Source organism: Mandrillus leucophaeus, unplaced genomic scaffold (assembly GCF_000951045.1).
Source record: "Mandrillus leucophaeus isolate KB7577 unplaced genomic scaffold, Mleu.le_1.0 Scaffold5, whole genome shotgun sequence".
NCBI classification, from domain to species: Eukaryota; Metazoa; Chordata; class Mammalia; order Primates; family Cercopithecidae; genus Mandrillus; species Mandrillus leucophaeus.
Window position 1 is genome coordinate 7,309,941 of NW_012105364.1, and position 21,780 is coordinate 7,331,720.

The 21,780-nt window shown below is 41.4% G+C and overlaps 1 protein-coding gene across 1 annotated transcript in view; it reads right to left on the reverse strand.

Moving 5' to 3' along the window:
• The window catches only part of SND1 (staphylococcal nuclease and tudor domain containing 1), a 441,984-nt gene that overhangs the window by 389,591 nt on the left and 30,613 nt on the right, over positions 1 to 21,780 (reverse strand). The window contains exons 2-7 of the mRNA XM_011995923.1: positions 17,118 to 17,267; positions 8,944 to 9,064; positions 4,896 to 4,974; positions 2,495 to 2,655; positions 1,295 to 1,386; positions 493 to 651 (exon numbers count right to left, since the gene is read on the reverse strand). Of these exons, the coding sequence (XP_011851313.1) occupies positions 493 to 651; positions 1,295 to 1,386; positions 2,495 to 2,655; positions 4,896 to 4,974; positions 8,944 to 9,064; positions 17,118 to 17,267 (762 nt within the window). The remainder of the gene's footprint in view (positions 1 to 492; positions 652 to 1,294; positions 1,387 to 2,494; positions 2,656 to 4,895; positions 4,975 to 8,943; positions 9,065 to 17,117; positions 17,268 to 21,780) is intronic.

A 21,780-nucleotide genomic window follows, 5' to 3' on the forward strand; every position in this document is an offset into this window, starting at 1 on the left:
TGTCCAATTCTGTAAGACAAATGATAACTCCCTAGAAAATGCCTCAAAAATCACCAGATATTAATAATAATCTTGCCATTTTTTTTTTTTTTTTTGGAGACAGAGTCTCGCTCTGTTACCCAGGCTGGAGTACAGTGGCATGATCTCGGCTCACTGCAACCTCCACCTCCCGGGTTCAAGTGATTCTCCTGCCTCAGCCTCCTGGGTAGCTGGAACTATAGGCACATGCCACCATGCCAGGCTAATTTTTATATTTTTAGTAGAAACAGGGTTTCACATGTTGGCCAGATGGTCTCGATCTCCTGACCTCATGATCCATCCACCTTGGCCTCCCAAAGTGCTGGGATTACAGGCGTGAGCCATCGCGCCCAGCCAACATTTTAATGGATGTTAAACACAGAGAAAAAGAAGAGAGAGAGAAGCAAACTCCTGTTCTTCAAACCCCAAATGATCCCTAGCCCATCACCACCCAGTCTGCACAGACACACTCACTGGATGAAGGATGGTACCCAGAATGTTCTGGTTGTGGCAGCTCTCCAGAATGATCTGAACATCTCTCTGAAGCAATCGCGACTCGGTGAAAAATTTGGCTTCTGCAGCAAAAGGCTCTGGAGTTTCACTGCCATCTGCTTCCCGTCGAAAAGTTGGGCACTAAAGCAAAGGCAAGGTAAGTGAGTAATGCAGCCTAAATGTGAGTGCTAGGCACTCTCACCCCACACTAAGCCTTCCAAAAAACACACATGCCATGAAGCTAAACTCAGGAAGGTCTTAAATCAGCCCTTCTAATTTAAAACACACTGGTAAAAATGGACTGGAAATATCATCATCTCAGACTTCTTGGCAAAGATAGATAATAAAACTCACATTATCGTGAGGACAATAATTTTAATTACAGTAAAAAGTGGCCCCTTACCAATAAAAGACTTGCCAGTGCTTAGCTTTTAATCTCAGATTTTTTAAAAACCAAAATGAATATTTTACATCAACGCTTAATGCAAGTCATATTCAGCAAACTTCATAGCCTCTCATTGCTCCATTTCTCTAGGTTTACATACTCAACAACCCTAAGCACAGTCCATTCCAGACCCAGAATACTTTAAAAAATAAATAAATAAAGTTATTTGATCCAATTAGAACTGTCACACTACAAAGTTTAAATTAAAACAAGTATAAAGTCAATGTTAATGGCCCACATTAGGAAGAAACAGCAGATCCAAAGTCCCCAAGTAGAAGAATCCATCACTGAATATCCACAAACTCTATACCCACCACATAGCCAAGAGTATGGTCTGACCTTGATGCCTGACAGCATGACTGTAACCAGGTAGTAATCTGGGAGGAGCAGGGCCCTGACCACACTGCCATCCCGCACATGCTCGATGATAGCTGCATGACAGAATAAACAGCTTAAGTCCTTAGCAAACGTCCTAACAAGGATAACCACTGCCCAGTCAAACTGCATTTAACACAGTTTCCTCTCCCCAGAATCCCTGAGAAAGCCTCCCTCTGAAAAGTAAGGATGCGCTGGCAGATCATGAGGGTTTACATAGCAGACTCTTGCACAAAGGATTCCTGAGGAATGCAGATTAGGCCTGCTTCTCTGTCTTCTGAACCTTCTGCAACCTCGTGGCTCACACTGAAGGCTTGTTATCCATAAGCTAGGATGCTCACCTGAGTACTAGGTGCCCAACAAAATACAATTAGTAACTTAAGATTGGTAAAAATCTTATTTTACTGAGTCTGCAGTTAGCAAGGTCTCAAAACCGGGCCAAAAACTATATAGCACATAAATACACATAACAGTCAGCCCTCTGTATCCATCGGTTCCACATCCATGGATTCAACCAACCACAGGTCAAAAATATTCAGAAAAAAGAAAAAATTCCACAGAGTTCCAAAAAGCAAAACATGAATTTGTCACACACCATTATGTTGAGTCCACACAAATGAAGTGGTGTGTAGGCACTGTAACAGTTATTGTAAGTAACCTAGCGATGATTTAAAGTATACAGAAGGATGTGAGTGGGTTATAGGCAAATACTGCACCATTTTATATAAAGGACTTGAGCATCTTTGATTCTGGTATTCCCGGGAGGAAGAGCGGGGCGGGGTCCTGGAATCAATCCCCAATGAAGGGTAACTGGATCTGTTTAGATGTATACAGAATACATGTTGCTACCTCTAAGTTTCAGGGTTGTTATTTAAACAGCCTTCTGTTTGAGACTAGAACATAATCAATGTGCACAACACCAGCAATTTACTACCCTGCCACAGCACAGGACTAGCCTCTGCAGAAGTATCTGATGTGACCTACATGAACTGAATCCAAATTCCCTTCTGAAATACTAAGGTGCTGTTTTAACCTTAAGGATTTCCCAAGGATACTAAATAAGTATAAGAAAGGCTTACTAGATTTTACAAACCTCAAGAAGCAAAGAGTGCAAACAGAAAGAAATCACCCTGAGTTGTATCTGTCTGTTCCCGCCAGCCTCACCATTAACAGGCTTCTGGTGGTGTGAGTCCACAAAGTGCCTTGGGTTTTCAATGGTATACTTGAGGTCCCGAATAGTATGTGAACCGTTCCCCTCACTCCACATCCCTTTCTTGGCTGCCTTTGCTTGTTCTTCACATTCTGAAAGCCGGTTCTGCTCAGGACTGGGACATAAAATATAAACAAGAGTGGTTAGTGAGTTCCCAAACAGAAATATGAGGCTCTCTGACACACATTTTCTTTAACATCTTCACCCCTTGAAGACACCAAAGGTCTGTTTCAGATCCATGGCTTAAGATATAACCAGAAAATCATCATGATTGCAATTTCTAGATTCCAGACTTGTCCCTTCAAACAAAAGGTTAAATAGCAAGAGCATTTAATGAGACAATCTAAAGAACACACTCTCAGTACTGCCACCATCACCAATGAGAAGAGAACAAGTTAGTGGCTCAGAGCTGCTCCAGTGGGTAGAGCTTCATTTAACCATCCCAGATTCAGGAACCGGAATCCCAGGCACAGCTCAGTAGTGCAGAGAAGCCGACTAAGAATCACTCTTTCTCTCTCTCAGTTTACAGCACAAGGCTGAGGAATGTGGAATGAACACTGCTATCACAGATAATGTTACCCCCAAACTACTTACACATTCAATAAGGCAAGCTAGACAAAAGCAGCTTGAAAATGGAAGCCTCCTCCTTCATCAGGCAAGAAACCAAACTATGTACTAGAACAGCCAAAATATCAGTAGACAAACCAAATCAAGTTTTTTTAAAAAGGCTAGAAATGGCTCCTCTTTCTCTGTTATATCTGAGCTAAAGGCAGCATGGAACTGCATGGCTTTTGCATAATCTCAGACACTCAGTGCCATCAACAGCTGTATGCATAAACTGAATCTCTTCTCATCTTCAGCAAGAGGGATTCCTAAGCAAGGGTGACCTACCAATTTCTCAAGCCAGAAGTCTTCACCTCTCTTCCCTTCCCTACCCCAAAAGGCAACCACACTCTTAGGGATCCAAATTCACAGTCAAAATTAGATGAAGAAATGTAGTGTAAGAGATTGAACCAAACACAAAACTGGGAAAAAGTAACTTAAAGTCAAAATAATTTTGGAGGAAAAAGGACTGGTACTCCAGGGGAGATTTATTTGTTGAGATGGTCCAATACTGCTGTGAGATTTTTTTATTATTCATTCTAACTGCAAACTGAATTCCCAAAAAATACTAAAATGGTAATCAAGCCAGTAATTATCCTTAAGATACAGATTTGGCATACATCCAAAAACACCACCAAAACAAGTATCTTAATTCAACAAATTCCCACTGGCACACCCCAATTATGGAGTCCAGCAAATGTCTCCTCAGTCAGAAAGGACCATAGAAGTCTATGGTGAAAGACCTGGCCCCTAAGTCTGTGAAGGCAGAAAGAATGCGAAAGGCACATATCTGCCTTTGCTCATCCTCATCATTGGTATACCTCATGCAAATGTTTCTGTAAAGCCTTTCCTATAGCTATGACAGTCATATAAGACAGCAGGGACTTAATGATATAAAACAGCATTATTATAGCCTCCAAATTACAGATGCAGCACTTTTCAGAGACTGAAGCATTAATGAAAGCCAGCCGCAATCCATCCTACTGACAGCCAACACTAGAGAACATGAACATGATATATGTACTATAAACCTGACATACACACAACCCCTTTCTAACAGGTTCACACTGACATTGGCTAAACAAATACATTTTACCTATTAAGCAACTACAGATACATAAACAACACCGACTTGAAAGACTTTGAAGACACACAAATTTTTCCTGACTCTCAAAACAGAACAAGGGAGGCCTGCTCAGTTTCTCCAGATTCAAAACAACAGATTTTGCTTTGTATTCTATTTATTCACCCACTTAATTTTGACTGTACTTACTCCTTGCACTGATTGTATATCTATTTGTTTACTGCTTGTCTCCCCATTAAAATGTCAGCAGAAGCTAAGTCTGTTCACACTATATTCTCAGTGCCTAGAAAACTGCCTGGCACATAGTAAGTGCTCAATAAATATTTGGGACTGGCTAGATAGACAGATAAATACTCTGGAACTGAGTATCTACGGTCTAAGACTTGTTGACTCTTATGGACATGAAGAATAGAACTGCCTCATCTCAAAGGCTGTGTTTAAAAGAGTCATACACTTCAAACACCATTAATGAATGCTGAGTGACTTCCTAGCTCAGAATAATCCATACTACCTGGGTCAGAATGTCCTCGAAGCTGTGAAAGCCCCTGCAGTTACCCATGTCTGGGGGCAAGAATGAAAAAAATGCAGCAAAGCCAATTTACAGCTGACTACCCAACCTCCCTTGATGTCTCAAGTAAATCAGAGACTGAGGAGTAATGAATACTTACTTATTAGCTCTCATGCCTTCTCTCCGGGTGGCTAAGCCCTCTGCAACCAGTGATTCTGCAATGTTTTCCCCATTGGTATCTGAGGAGGAAAAGGGGGGATTTAAAAACAAGATTCAAACCTGCCTCCAACAGCAACAGAGCACAAATGGGACTACTTTCACACTTAGCTCCTCAAGGAGAATAATGCTGCCAGAGAAATGGACAAGGCAGCAATGTAGCATTGGGTTTTTCAGAAAACCTCTTTTCCCATAATATCTAGTCTCTAGGACCCAAAGGTCTATCAGTCTTCTTCTCTGGACTTTGTTTTTAATTTTCCAGTGTATCTTTCGGGCCAAAGGCAATCTCAGGGACCATGGGAGATGGACAAGAAAGCAAGACGCACGCAGCTGGCAGCTCAAGAGAGTATAAAGTGGTGACTAGAGGAATAGAGGCCTGGAGCTGAACGCAAATCTGGCTGCCTAATAGCTTCGACAAGCTCTCCCAGCATCTTAATTTACTCATCTCTAAAGTGGGGAGAGCACTTGCCTTGATGGGTTCTTGTGAGAATTAAATAGTAATGTAATGTGTGTAAATCACCAAGCACAGTGCGAAGCGCATGGCAAGAATTAGAAAAAGTTAGTCCCTTCACCGTGTACAATCAGAGAGATGGATTCATTTAGGGCTGCCTATCACACATTATGACAGAAGGTCCAATTCCTCTCAGGGATGTCCTATTCTCTGCTTCAAGAGGACACCAAGACAAGCTACAACATTTGACAAAGACTTTCTCTTGCTCTCACAGAGATACTGAGAGAACACTGGCTAGATTTCTCATCTCTCACAAAGCAGCCATCAGACCTAGCAAGAAAAATGAAGTTAAACATAAAACCCAATCTGATTAGGTTCTACCCAGGCACTTGAAACATTAATTGTAGTTCGATGCTATTGAAAAAGCTTTCAGGCTCAGTGTTTTCTCTTAAATCTCTGCTTGTCGGCCAAAACCATAAAGGAAGACATCTATGAGGGAATAATCACATAAAAATCTTTAATATGGCAGAGAACAAGCTCCAAGATAACCTGGAACACAGCAGTCTAACTGATAGGTAATGTCAGCACAGAATAAAATTGTGTAAGATTTATATTCAGCAAACTACACATCGACTTCTGCAAGCAGTAACGGGTACATACACTGCCCCCAAGCCCAACCTAATTGCCTTGCCATTATCATGCCCAAATTTCTGCAGGGGCAAATCTTAAGGCTCTTTACCTACCAAGAAAAGTTGAACTGAGAAATTTATACAAAGAAGGTTCAGGTTCCAAGGGTGAGTGTGGATCACCTGACCCTTTCCATTGAGGTTACTGCTGAGGCCAGCCAAAGACACATTAGTAAATTTTATATTGGTTCTTCCAAGCAACAGGAATCCCAAAGAGTGAAAAGTCAAAAGGAAGGACTCAATGATTAAGGGAAAACTGAGCAGTGAAGTGCCAGGAGATCTAAGGGTGGAAAGAATGAAGCCCTGGTACAAACAAGGTAAGTGACCATAAAATGAGCCGATCGACAGCACACCCGATAAGCCAGACATTTTCTTGGCACACAGCATGCTGAAATGGCCCATTCTGAAATGCCCAATTCTAAAAAGTGAGTTCTGAATGCACCTGCAAAAAGGAGAAAAGTATCTTCCCCTGGGGTGAACCCTCAACGGAGGCAACGAAATGTGGCAGATAGGAAAGCGAAACAGGAATTTGTAGGCCAAGGATCTCATTCTTCCTTCTTACTTATCAAATTCTGAATGTGACCAAGTCACATCTGGAGACAGTATTCAGAGCAGGTGGGTGACTACATTGTCTTCAGAAGTCAGAAGACTAATCATCTCTTTTTTAGTAAGTTCTATGTTAACCACAAAGTCTCAAATTTTACCATTCTCCCCCATCATAAAAAAAAACTGGGTAGCAATAAAATAAATACACAAATGCTAATTATCTAAGTCACTATTTTCTTTCATTATAATAGAATTGGCATTAAGAGTTAGTTAAAATACCTTAGTGAAAATATTAAACATTAAACCATTCCTTTATCTTTAAAATGGAAAGACATAGGTAATTCCAATCATTATTTAAGGACATATTTATTGATCACCTACTATGTACCAGTTCTTATTCTAAACACTAATGTGTTAACATACTAAATTAAATTATATCCAGTTTGTAATGTGAGTCAGTTTAAACAGCAAACTTTTAAAAAACAACTCTACAGATAACTTAAAATATCAGCTTCTCTTAAACAATTTGCCCATTTTGGTTGAAGACCAAGGGCATTAAAATGAACTCTTAGGGGTAGGGTATTAAAATGAACTCTTAGGGGTGGTCTACTTATAGAAATATCTGTGCCCCCAATTATCTGTGGTCCAGTAGGGTCTCTTGTGGGGTAACAGAAGACTGACCAGCTGTTAGGGAATTGAAATTTTTTAGGTAATGAAATCCTTGAAAAATTGCATTTTGAAGATAGTACACTTCTTTTCCTCTTACATTCTTTCTAACCAGTAGCCACTCAAGAATTATCTTTAAGCATTTTGTTTCTTACTATATTATAATAATTATGGGTAAAAAGCAAACTTATTATTTCCCTTTTTAAAAAGAGGCCTTATGTTTCTAGAATTTCTCATTCAAACAAGAAGCAGGTAGCCGTTTTTCAGGAGGCTAAAAAGAAGTGTTTCTCTACTAGGTAGGAAATTGAACAAGATGCCTCCAAGGTCATTCCCAACTCATTTTTCTAAGACCTCTATCATTAAAAACAGTCTTAGTAGAATACTGTTAGCACTGTCATTCTACCCTGTTTATTGCTAGCACTGACTATCCAACTCAAATAGATTATCCAAATCAACTCTGTTACATGAGCTATCTCAAAGGTTTTTAATCAAGAATCACAGGAAACTTAAAAAAACTCTGCTCCACAAATAGTTCAATGAACACAACTTCATGTTCATCTGGCTGCTTTCTGGAGAACATTCCTCTTTCAATGTCCTATTTCTGTTCCAACTCCATTCCTCAATCTTATTCTATTACTACCTAATCCAAAAAGCCCAGAACATCTAATATCCCATGAGCCATCTGGCCCAGCTAAACAATACGCACACACACAAATATCCAGAGTGAGGGGCTTTACAAACACTGTCTATTTTTTTGTTTTTTGACCAGGGTCTCACTCAGTCACTCAGGCTAGAGTGCAATGGCATGATCATGGCTCACTACAGACTCGACCTCCCTGACTCAAGTGATCCTCCCACCTCAGCCTCCTGAGTAGCTGGGACTACAGGCGTGCACCACCACGCCTGGCTAGTTTTTCCATAGAAACAAGGTTTCACATGTTGCCCCAGGCCGGTCTCAAACTCCTGTGCTCAAGAGATCCTTCTGCCTTGCTCCCAAAGTGCTGGGATTACAGGTGTGAGCCACTGTGCCTGGCCTATACTATCTCTTTCAACTCTCCCAATAACTTACAAATGAAGAAACAAGGGCTTACAGAGGTTAAGGGTTAAGTAAGGGCACATGGCAGGAAATCAGAATTCTACATCTATGCAACTCCGACATCTGTGTTCCTTCCATTCCATAACAAAACATGTAGGCTGCAAAAAACCACAGACCCTCAACAAATCTTCCTTTCCGAAAGAGTTCCCAAGAGAAGAAGAAACGCCACAAGATAGATAAAAGAAATAGAAGATGCAAAAGGAAATCTATACGAATTCAATTAGCATTCTGACCTAGAAGCACAGAGCCATTAAGTTCCATGAGCTAATGGCCTTAACACGGGGAAGAATGCAACTCCATACTACATGCACCTAAACCAAGCCAAGAAAGCAGGAAAAGGGGTACACAAGGAACAGGAACACTGGGGGTGTGCCTCTGTACCTATATATTCCATGTGCTCAGGGCCTAAAGCATTTCCATTTACGCCTTCAGCCAACTGTCCTACAGCTTCCTCCACCAGAACCCACATTGGCCTTCCACCACAAGAAAACTGATCTTTAAAGGAACTTTAGACTTGAGAGAAACAAGTCCTTTCCCTGCAGCTCACCTTTTCCAAGGTAGATCATGCCATATTCTCGCCCCTGGGGAGTCTTGTTTTCTATCGTGAAACAGACTTCCTTCCCAATCAGCTTCTTTCGAAGGAACTCTCGAGCTGGAAATGCCCAGGGCTGAAAGACAAAACAAATATGTCACATGAGAACTGCCTAGTTTCAGATGCCAATCAGCATTCAAGCAACTTCATTCTTTGAGTAAATGTCTGAGTACCTACCATGGTCCTGGCCCTGCGCTGGACCTTGAGAATATAAAAATGAAATGCACACAATGCAGATCGCACACTTAGGGGGCTCATAAAAAAGGAGGGTCCAGCAGTTGGTTTAACTAGCACAGGCACTAAAAACAGGCCTCAGAGTTTTCCAGACACTGGCAGCAGGACTTTTTCCCTATCACTGTCTGTTCAGAGTTATAGCTTACTTTGTGAATAACATTTGCCAATGCTTTTATAGCACATACCATGTGCCAGCCACTGCTCTAAATGCCGTATATATATCAACCCACTCCTTCAAATGGGAAGTCCAGGCTCCAGGAACCCACCTAGGCAGAGGGAAGTCATAAATAACAACTACCACCTCCATTTCTCCGCCTCTTTCCAGTTTCTAAAACACTTTCATTGCCTATTAAACTAGCCTGAAACCAGTTAAAGCCATGTTGGAGGAGGGACATGATTCGAGTGCTCTTATTTCAGAGTGAATACCCTGCTCAAGTAAGAGCCTTATTTAAGTCATCTCCACCCTCCTCTTCAAAGATCAGCAATAGTAAGAAGATATCCCCCCAAATGTCTCTTCTACTTCTGCTCTAGTCTGAAGCCTTTACAGGTCCCAACATCCTTGGGAGGACACCAGTACCAGCCCCTGACAAAGAATCACCTTGATAATGGTGATTCCTTCCTCTCACTGTTCCATGCACAGACACGAGGACTGAGCCACACATCCACAGAGTGGAAGCAGAGTCTCCATGTCATCTCAAGATAATACACAAAGGGGTGGTTTTGCCCCTCCCCATCCTATCACTCCTGGGATGGTTCAGACAAACAAGAGATTCTCCTCCGAAGCTATTGGCACAGTGGCCACTGGCACTTGAATTTATAGTCTGGACCTGGTTTAATGTACCAAGTTCACTTAGAACCGAAATGGGGAGGGATGGGGTAGGTGTTCAAGGAGCATATGATCAGTAGGAGCTCACATGCTGAAAAAAAATGCAAAATATAAAAGGGAAAAGTGATACACAATAGCATACATTGTCTATTATAATCTCTTCAAACCACAGAACTCATGCTACACACAGTAAAGGCAAAACAGTAAACTGGTGGCCCGAAAGCAAACCTCTGCTAACCTCTTTGGTCCATGCTAATTATTCCATGAACTCACCCAACAAGCTTTTCTAGAAGAAAAATAACCGTATGACTTCTAAGAAACCAGAAACCAATCAAAAGGTGGCAGGTCCACCAACCTGTTGGGCTGGTATTTATAAAAACAGTACTGTTACATAACATAAATCATGAGGTTCTAGAGAACTGATCCTGAGTAAGGGTTCTCAAAGACGCCAAAATGAACGGATACTCGCTCACATCATGCCCTCTCTTCAAAGCACCAGCCAACAAAGGAGCAATTCGCTCAATGACAGTATCGAGTTCACCTTGATTTTATGTCTCATTTCTAACCCCCCCGCCCCAATCTCCAAAAATAAAATCAGATACCAGTCACCAAAGTGTCTCACTGACAAATGATCCCAATTATCAACCACATCACAGAAACAGCATTGAACCAATGAACAAAGCTTTCCACATTTTTATTACCTTAGGGATCAACTTACTCTAAAAACACACCAAGCTATAGATAAGTTTAAGATGTAGTCCTGAGTACTGTATTAATATTGAAAATTCAGTAACATACAGCTTTCCTAAATACTTGCAAAAGCTCTAACAAGACCAGTGGTCCTAAAGGAGGCCAAGACTTTGGTGAAAACTCACTTACAAAGGGTCAGTTCACAGGAAAATATCTAGCCCCTGCAGGGAAACCTCCAACTTCTACCAACCGGGCAGAACTTTTCTAAAAAACTTTTAAGGCTCGCTGAAGAAACATCTTCCCCTTAGGACCTCATGTTTTCCAGCTGGCTAGTTACTGGTCAATAAGAGAAAACCACACTGGAGGTCTTGCAAAGGACATATGCCTAACCGTGTAAGAAAAAATAACCTAGTTTCTGCAATCTTCCTTTCCTAAATAAGCCTTCTCAAGTTGTGTTCCGTCCAGAGTTGGGCAAATTCAATAACTGGACAAGATATTAGATAAGAAGAGAGGCAATCAAGAGACTCCAAGAGCTATGCAGGAGAGCAACTGACCACATCACTCCTCCCGAGGGCAAGAGAGTGCTCTGGGACAGAGCCCTTGTGGAAGTGAGGCCAGTGTTATCCATATATCCACACAAAGGACAGCCAGGCAGAGTACTATCTGATGGAGAAGTCTGTCCTAACAGAAGCTTGCAGAACAACTCTAAAAGTCAGGTATAAGGAAATTTGCTCAAAGCATTTATTCAAATAAGGGCCAGAATGGTCTAACAGGAAGAATAACTGTGGTCTATTCAAATGATGCCCCAGAGTCCTATCTAAGAAGCAAGTGGCTTTTAAGTAGTTGAGACTCAAAATTACTCTTTCCTTTAGAATGCCCAACTGCAGGCAATCTGGCAGCCTGTTCAGCACTTCCAGACCCAAGCAAGGTTGTCATGTCTACCACAATGAAACTGAGCTTTTAATTCTAATCTTCTCTTTGACCAGACAGACTCTTAAAACTACCAGGACAAGATGAAACCCCACAATGTAAAACCTTAACTAGTTACTATGTACATGGCCCAACACTCAATACTTTTTGTCCCTCTTTCTCTTCCAACCATCCCACTGTACCATCTGGATATGTAACTTACAATCCTGCTCTGCCGCCTTTCCCCAGCTACCCTAGTCCTCAACAGCTCCAATGAATGCAGGATTGTGACAGTTCTTTTTTTTTTTTTAATAGCAGCAAAATATGGCCAGGCCTATAATCCCAGCACTTTGGGAGGCTCACGCCTGTAATCCCAACACTTTGGGAGGCCAAGACAGGCAGGTCACCTGAGGTCAGGTGTTCGAGACCAGCCTGGCCAACATGGTGAAACCCCGTCTGTACTAAAAATACAAAAAAAAAAAAAAATTAGCCAGGCATGTTGGCACACACCTGTAATCCCATCTACTTGGGAAGCTGAGACAGGAGAATCGCTTGAACCTGGGAGGTGGAGGTTGCAGTGAGCCAAGATTGCACCACTGCACTCCAGCATGGGAGACAAAGCGAGACTCCATCTCAAAAACAAACAAACAAAAATAGCAAATTTTTTTTTTTTTTTTACCTTTTTAAATTTTGTTTTATTTATTTATTTATTTATTTATTCATTCATTTTTGAGACGGGTCTCAATCTGTCGCCAGGCTGGAGTGCAGTGGTGTAATATCGGCTCACTGCAACCTCTGCCTCCAGGATTCAAGCGATTCTCCTGCCTCAGCCTCCCGAGTAGCTGGGATTATACGCACAGGCCACCACGCCCAGCTAATTTTTTTTGTATTTTTAGTAGGGACAAGGTTTCACCATGTTGGCCAGGCTGGTCTCAAACTCCTGACTTCGTGATCCGCCCACCTCAGCCTCCCAAAGTGCTGGCATTACAGGCATGAGCCACTGCACCCAGACACTTTTATTATTTTTTAAAGATAGTATTTCTTATTTTATTTTTTTTTATTTCAATAGGTTTTGTGGAATAGGTGGTGTTTAGTTAAATGAGTAAGTTCTTTAGAGGTTATGACATTCATTTCTATATTTCTCATGAAACCATAAACAACTTTACCCACAGCAGGAGCTCAATAAATCTGTGGGAAATAAATATATAATTCCCATGGTGCCCATCAATGCAGTATCTAGGCTGCCTGGAGTAGCTAGGCAACACTGGGGATTAGCTTGGAACAGGGAAGGGATGGCTGGGGGCATACAGTGGAGCTGCTTTCATTGCCACAGGACTTAGGAGACAGCTGAGTTTCTTTGAATGACGATTTCACGACAGAAGGCAAAGAATAATCACGTGAAGATATTTGGGACAGTGATACAAAGGGATGCAAATGAGCAATAAGATCCTTGATTATTCCTGAATGTGAGAAAGCTAAACATGCTCCAAAGAAATAGAAAGCCAGAGAGAAAGGGTAGTGCCACACTGCACAATCTTTCAACGCCCAAAAAGGAGATGCTCAGGTTCTTTTCCTCATTATTCACTTAAATGTTTATTCAGTGCTTACCTGTATTATGTCAGGTACCGACTAGGCACAAAGACACAGAGATGAGAGAAAGGTTCTCTTCTTTGGAGAGCTTGCAATCCAGTAGAGAAAGATACATAAACTTGTAAACATGCAATGAAATGTTGTGAATGCTTTGACAGCACAAAGATGGGATGATGAAAGGAAATGTCAGGTGTGATTTCTTAAGTGGCTGGATCTTAAAAGACAGCAGGTGCTCATCAGCCACAGAGGTGGCGAAGGAACTACTGATGGAGGAGCAGCATGAGCTGAGGGCAGAAGGCAGGACTCCAGCCTGGAAGAAGACCTAAGTTCTTCAGCATGGTGGGGGCTTGGCATCCCAGAGGGGTTTCAGTAAGAGAAGTCTAAAAGTCAAATCACAAATGGGCTTGTAACCCAGGTTAAGGCATTTAGATTTGTCACAAAGGTAATGAGGAATCACTAAAGTGTCTTGGAATATGAGGAACCACTGAAGAGTCTGGAAAAAAATAAAATTATGTTTCAAAAAAATCTGAGAGCATATGGAGAAAGGATTAGAGGGAAGGAGAATGAGGGCAAAGAGACTATTATTTCAACATCCAAACAACATCTTTGTTCATTATCAGAGATGAACAAAGAATAGCAGTATTAATCAAATGTCAAGGATGGATAAGAGAGGTTTTAAGGAGGCACAATCTCTAGGCCTTGTTAAAGGCCTAGATGTCAGCGTTGGGGTGGGGGGTGAGGGAGTGAAAATGAGAGCAGGGAAATCAGGTTTTTCAATCAGTTGGCATTACTGGTAATTCATGTCGATGCAGCTTTGAGGGCACAGTAGGAGGAAAACCAAATCACTGCAGGTTGAGGAGACACTGAATTATTAGGAAGGAGAAATGATGACTATGGGCTAGGAAAAGATGAAATCTGCAGCTATCAAATATTTCATCTCACAGGGATCTTTGAAGAGTTACCAGGAGAAACAGTGAGACTGAGTTACTCTGGGACAGGCAAAAAGCACTAGACTGTATAAATACATGGAACTATAACAGAATGCTAGGATCAGATTACAAAGTATCCTTTCACCTAGGATAGTTCTGATAAGATTCCACTGTCCTGTTAACATGGGATACAGTTATGATATTTTAGAACAAGTTCCAACTGGCCTTGTGTTTCTCTGCCCAAGATTCTCATCCACAAAACAGGAAATTAAAATCCAACCCTTCTTTCTTAGAGGCTACACTACTTCTTCCTTCTGGGCAAATGGACTTGGTCAGCTCCAAGAAGGGTCAACACTCTTCACTTGGAAGCAATCAAGCTGTTACACAATAGGAAAATAAACTATTCGAAACGTTGGTTCACCCATTTGTTAATGCCCAAAATGCGAAAAATGCTGAAACACATTTAATCTTCAGTGGTTGATCTAATAGTATTAGGAGTATCTGTAGTAAGAGAAATTAGCAAGGAGCAGTAGTGATTACCACACTAACACTTATTAAGTATTTTATAAGCATGCACTAAGCACTTCATGTTATCTTGTTTAATCCTCATTAAACAACCCTGAGGTATACACTAATATTCTCAATATTTGCGGTCCCTGATGGAGGACCAATGAAAAAGAACTGATTTTAATCTACTTAAATTTATTTTAATCTATTTAGTCTAATTCCTACTGGTAGCAGAATTATGGGGGTTTTTCTCTATCTCTATTATCTATACCACTGCTTCACTAACTTCTTAATTAAAACAAAATGCCCTTTATTATAATTTTAAAAACTGAATGCTTTCCTTAAATGTTAACAAAAGATCCACATGAACTCTTGCTTTTTCTTCTTTACCTCCCTGGCAGGGAATAGCACACAAAAGCTGGGGTACCAACCTGCCCAACATCATCAAGTTGCGGCAAAGGACAAATAATTAGAATCCAGAAATTTTGCTCCTTTTTTTTTTTAATTTTTTTTGAGACAGGGTCTTACACTATCACCCAGGCTGCAGTGCAGTGGCACAACCATGATGCATTGCAGACTTGAACTCCTAGGTTCAAGTGATCCTTCCACCTCCGCCTCCCAATTAGCTGAGACTACAGATGTGCACCACCATGCCCGGCTAATTTTTTTTTTTTTTTTTTTTTTGAGATGGGGTCTTGCTATGTTGACAGTTGTCAGGACTGGTCTTGAACTCCTGGGCTCAAGCAATCCTCCCCAGTCAGCCTCCCAAAGTGCTTGGCTTACAGGTATGAGCCACCACGGCCAGCTCAGAAATTTCATTTCTGATAGCCAAAGCATTGCTAAAGGATAGCAAAGCACCAATGTTTCAAAGTATAGAAGCCAAAAAGACTAAACAATGCCAAATTGGTACGCATAGCAGCTGCTGAAGAGCAGAAACTTAAGGGGTCAAAGGCAGACCACAAAGAAGGCAAGGGGGCCGGGCATTAGAGGCCGAGGGGTGTGGGGGAAGGATGGAGGAGATGATGGGACACAGGCACAGAAGGTTCTCAAATCACCATAAAACAATGGCTCTTAACTACTTTTGAGCCACAAGTTCCCTTAAGAAACTGATTTTAAAAACTCCCTCTCTAAAACAATTCATGTTTACACAAAATTTTGCATTTCATGGAATTAGTATATGCCTTCAGAGGTGCACGGATCCCAGATTAAGATCTGTAACAGGCCAGGCGCAGTGGCTCACGCCTGTAATCCTAGTACTTTAGGGCAAGGCAGAAGGATTGCTTGAATTCAGGAACTCAAGGCTGGGCAAACTAGTGAGACCTCGTTTCTACTAAAAAAAAATAAAAATAAAAATAAAAATTAGCCAGGTATGATAGCACACGCCTGGAGTCCCAGCTACTCCCAGGAGGCTGAGGTGGGAGGATCACTTGAGCCTGGAAGGTTAAGACTATGGTGAGCCATGATTACACCACTGCACTCCAGCCTAGGCAAAAGAGACTTTGTCGTGAAACAAAACAAAACAAATCAGTAATAAAGTATGGGCAGCCATAAAAAGACTGAAATCACGTCCTTTGCAACAACATGGATGGAGCTAGGGGCCAGTATCCTAAGTGAACTAACTCAGAAGCAGACAATCAAATATCACATGTTCTCACTTTTATAAGTGGGAACTAAACAATGGGTATACATGTACATAAAGATAGAAATAATAGACACTGAGGACTCCAAAAGGGAAGGAGTGAGGGGGGTGAGAATTAAAAGAGTATCTGTTGGATACAATGTTCAATATTTTGGTGATGGATACACTAGAAGCCCAATCCCAAACATTACACAATACACCCAGGTAACAAACATGCAAATGTACCCTCTGAACCTTAAAGAAAAAGAATCTTTAATAAAATAATAAAATATGGGCCTAGCATTTATAGCATGTTACCATTTATGAAAATGAAAGCGTCTGATCATATAGGTTTTAACTATCTCTGGAAGGAGACACAAGACCCTACTAACATCAGCTGTCTCAGGGGAAGTACTCGATTTTTCACTATATATCCTTCTGCATTTTGAACAACGTAAATGAATGAAGAATTCAAAAATAAATTAATAAAAGTGCTCTGCCATAACCAATGGTGATTTCAAATGCCTGAGGCTACCCAGGAAATGTTCCTAACCTACTCCAAGAAAAGTAGTAGTGAAAACACGACAAATCTAAGTCTGTGGCAAAAGGTACAAGAAAAAGCTCTAAGACTTCGACTGTCACTAAAGGTAGTAAACATATAAACAACAGATACAAGTTGCTTGTGGGCACATCCAGAATCAGCAGTTCTATGATAAAAATATACTCAAAATACAAAGACAGAGTACATCAAAATGGTATCAGCCACAGAAGACAGTGGGCTATTACCTAAGTCCACAGGCTCACAATGGCCTCAGGAAACACCTACCTCATCAGGGGTATCCTTTGCATCAGGTTGTGTGGCGGCCGCCCGGCGGGCAAGATTTCCAGCACGGATGTTGCTAAGGTTGATCTGGCGCTCAGGAGGAGGCCCACCACGCGGCTGACCTCGGACAATGATGGCGCATCCTGAGAGGACCTAAGGAGGTGAAAGAAAGAAAATGAATGGTCCAGAGGCCATATCACCATAATGCAGGTTGTGTACCACCGTATCCCCAACATTTCAAACAGCACTTGCACTTCAAAGGCATGCAAAGTCATCTGCTGAATGACTAAATAAACAGAATTGTTTTTAGTTTTATAAGAGAAATACCTACATAACGCCTTGGGCCAAATTCTGAAATAATCGACCCAGAAATCCAACAATAGAAAAGTCATAGAATAAACAGACCAGGGTAAAAAGGCATGTGAGACATGCAGATTAATGACCTCTATAATTTCATCCTAGCCAAGTACCACCCCTTGCATTCTTCCCAATTATTAAGGAATTAATATCTCCATCAACACTTTCCATTCTCAGATTGAAGCAAACAATGAAAGGCTTAAGAAAAGGGGAAGCTGGGGCCACACACAGTGGCTTACACCTGTAATCCCAGCACTGTGGGAGACCAAGGCGGGCAGATCACCCAACGTCGGGAGTTCGAGACCAGCCTGACCAACATGGATAAACCCCATATCTACTAAAACTACCAAATCAGCTGGGAGTGGTGGCGCATGCCTGTAGTTCCAGCTACTTAGGAGGCTGAGGCAGGAGAATCACTTGAACCTGGGAGGCGGAGGTTGCGGTGAGCCAAGATCGCACCATTGCACTCCAGTCTGGGCAACAAAAGCAAAACTGTCTCAAACAAAAAAAGAAAAATAAGAGAAGCTGAAGGAAGTCCCTACACACCCTTGGGAAGAACTGAGCATGCCCAAGGCTAAGGTGGATGTAATACCTAGAGTTTCCCTTGTGGACAGTACAAGAGAGAAATACAGAAGTAATCTAGAAAACCCATGCCCTACATGATTAAAACATAAGAATCTAATAAGCACCTTAAGGCTCCCAAGTGCAGTCAGTGGCTCCTTTTATCGCTCTAATCAAAGATGTCACGCATAGAACCCACTTGCAACTGTGAAAAGAGCTCTGAAACTCACCGGCATTAACCTTGAAATATTTGCAGGGGAGAAGAAGAAAGGATTTCAAGTGAAAGAAGGGAAGAAGAGCCATAAAGGAAAAATGACCCAAGTGATTCAAATTGTCTTTGCGAAGAGACCCATAATCCAACAAACAGGTGGGGGCTCATGCCTTGGCTTCACTAGATCTGAAAGACTCTCAATTCCACGCTTCATAACAAATAGCTTCTGAAAGGTTAGTAGTGAGAAGGTTGGAGGGTTCTGTCAACACACAACACTGTTCAGATCAGACCATGGAGTTCTCAGTAAAGGAATAATCCTTGTGAGGAAGTTGAATCAAAGGAAGAGAAAAAGGAGAAAGGAAGGAAGCTGCCCCTTTCACTTAGAGTGCATTGCTCCCCACCTCTCCACCTTAACTAATGCTTTCAAGTGTTAAATATTGATATAAATACACAAATGAATTTAAACCCACATGTACAAATTAAAGAATAAGAAAAGTAAACATCTGAGCAACCACCACCCAAGTTAAGAACTGAAATATTGCACATTGCCAGAACTTTGGATTCCATGTGCACCTCTCTACCTTCAGCCCCTTCTCCCGAACCCCACCATTACCCTGACCAAGGATTTTGTACGAATATATCACAATTCATTTATCCATACTACCTTTTTATGGAAATTCTATCAAACAATATTGTACATTCCAATATATAATATTTAATTGTACATTAAATTAGTATTCTGATAATGTCTCAGTATCCCCAACACCTTAAGTACACAGACCTTGGCCTAAGTCATTTTAATCCCTGGTTATATACCATGGCACACACATACAAAAAGACTACTTCCTAATCCTGTTATTAGCAATTAAACCCTAAAACTTCTAGCCACATAACCGTGCTAACACCCTATCCTGAGAATTCATGTCCTAGGCATCATCCCAGAGAACTGACATTCCAAAAGATAAGCTCTCAAACCAAACAAAGCCAGGGAGGAACAGGTTTACTACAGTAGAGGCTGCTTGAAGTTCCTGAATAAGAAGGGCCAAAGAAGAAAAGGAGAGCTTGGATCTGACTCATTTATATTCAATTCTTTCTCACAAGTGGCAGAAACAAAACACACAGCAAGAAGAGCATAGTGTAGAATACCTGCACTTGAAATCATTCAGGCACGAACTCCAAATAAGGCTGAGGACAGCCAAGCTACACACAGCACACAAACCAGAACATCTGTCTCTAGTGCTTGCTGCTCAATTTTGGTCAAGTTTTCACACACACACACACAAAAAAGTAATAACGCATTCCCAGGAGACCTCTTGGTAAAGCCCAGTCATAAAAGCTAAGGCCTATTTACAAGAAAATTCATCCTCTCTGACGAAGGTCAACTCTGATAAGCAAGCATTGACCTAGCCTGGAAACCATCTTTGTTTCTCAAGCCTGACAAATGCAACTGAGAAGCTCAAGTACAGAGGGACTGATGAGAAGAGTCCCTCATCTCTAAATATCAGAAAGGTATTACCTCTCTAATGCCTCTGCCTAGTAAACCAGATCCCTGGGGACAATGTGTCTACAACTATTACCCTGGCCCCATTAAGGGCTTTGACAAACAACTTGTACACAGTAATCGTGCAAAACTCCTTTGTATGCCCTCTCCTCTCCCTGAATGCTAAAGGCTGCTGTCAGAACTTCCTTGCATTGTTGCGCCAAAAATGCCATTCAGACAACAGTTAACGCTTGAATCAATGTTACAGAGATGATTTTTACTCTATAGGCTCTCTACACCTTTTATACCATTGAATATATGAGTACAAGCAGCAGTCACCAATTCAACTTCCTAAGCAAAAGAAATAGATTCACTGCGGCAGGTACTGCTATTCCTACTCCTCTAGGAGGAGAGGACTGGTATGTGTGCACCCTTCCTCTGAAACTCTCTTCCCCTCATTTGGCTATTGCCTTGGTGCAGACGTAAGAAGAGACTGACTGGACACCATTATGGAAGTAAGAGAACTGTTTCTACTAGGGAAGAACTAGTTTCCCTCCGACTACTCACAGAAACTGAAATCATTCAAAACACACTACAGGCTGGGTACAATGGCTCAAGACTGTAATCTCAGCACTTTGGGAGGCCAAGGCGAGAGGGCTGCTTGAACTTAGAAGTTCAAAACCAGCCTGGCCAACACAGCAAGACCTCATCTCTACTAAAAATCAAGAAAATTAGCCGGGTGTGGTGGTGCACGTCAGTAGTGCCAGCTACTTGGGAGGCTGACGTAGGAGAATTGCTTGAGACTGGGAGATCAAGGTTGCAGTGAGCCATGGTTGTGCCACTGCACTCCAGCCTGGGTGACAGAGCAAGACTCTGTCTCAAAAAACAAACAAACAAACAAACAAAAACACACTACACCTCCTTTTTGCTATTTCCATTTTATCTGCCAACCACTGTTAAAAACTCTCTCACCTGTCTCACTCGCCAACAGTCTTTATTCAAGTTCTCCCTCAATGAAAACATTGTAATGGCCTTCTTGTAGCTAACAGTCTCCACCAAATAAAACCAAGGAGAAATACCTCCTGGGGGAAAAATACTTTAAATGTCCAGGTAAAATATGAAAAAGGCCAAGGGTCTATAAGCTCGACAATTTACATCTCATATGGCACCAAAACAAGCCATTTTTCTTCTCAGGAAGACCTGCCAAGTAATTATTGTTATAATTTTATTCCTTGATTTATTCACTTATTAATTAACTACAAACTTACTGAGTGCCTACTATGTGCAGGCATTGTTCTAGGCAAGTGGCATGTTTCAGTGAAACAAAGCAGACAAAAATTTCTGCTCTTGAGGAGCTGACATTCTAGTAGGGTGAGACTGACAAACAATAAACATCACATCTAAGTATAATATGTTGTTTACCAGAATTTTAATTTCAGGAGAATAATGTTAAGATTGAGAAGAAACTGTCATGGGTAATTAGTCTGCCAAAGCTGTGCTGATTCATGTTGCAAACTTTCATGGATGCAGTAATTATCCTTAATTGCTAATTTATAGAGCATAGAAAGAAAGTCAAATGGTTACTGCTTTATCCAATTACATTAATAAAATGACATTCTAGAAAAATGATCTTAGAACTACCTGATACAGCAGGAGGTTTGTGAAACCAGGTGTCACAATGAGTCAGTTTGATTGAGGTTATGGATTAGACATTTCTCAGTTCTGCCAATAAAGGTTGCAGAGGGACGTGGTGTGATTCAAAGGACCTGGCTTCAGGGCACAAGTCACATGGTTACAAAGGCTGAAACAACGCAGCTGAGAAGGAAAATTGGGGACTCAAACTGCTCAAACCCACTTACAGGTTTACTGGGAGATTTACCTGCAGTGAAACACTATATGGGCAGCCACTAAAATGTTGCCCAGCAACAGGAACACCACATTAAATCTTCACTAGATTCTGATAAATGACTTGGTTTGTTTAACTCTTTAACTCCCAGGCCAACGACACAAGAAGACAGAAAACTTCTTATACAAAAACCCAGCCACACTAAGGGCAA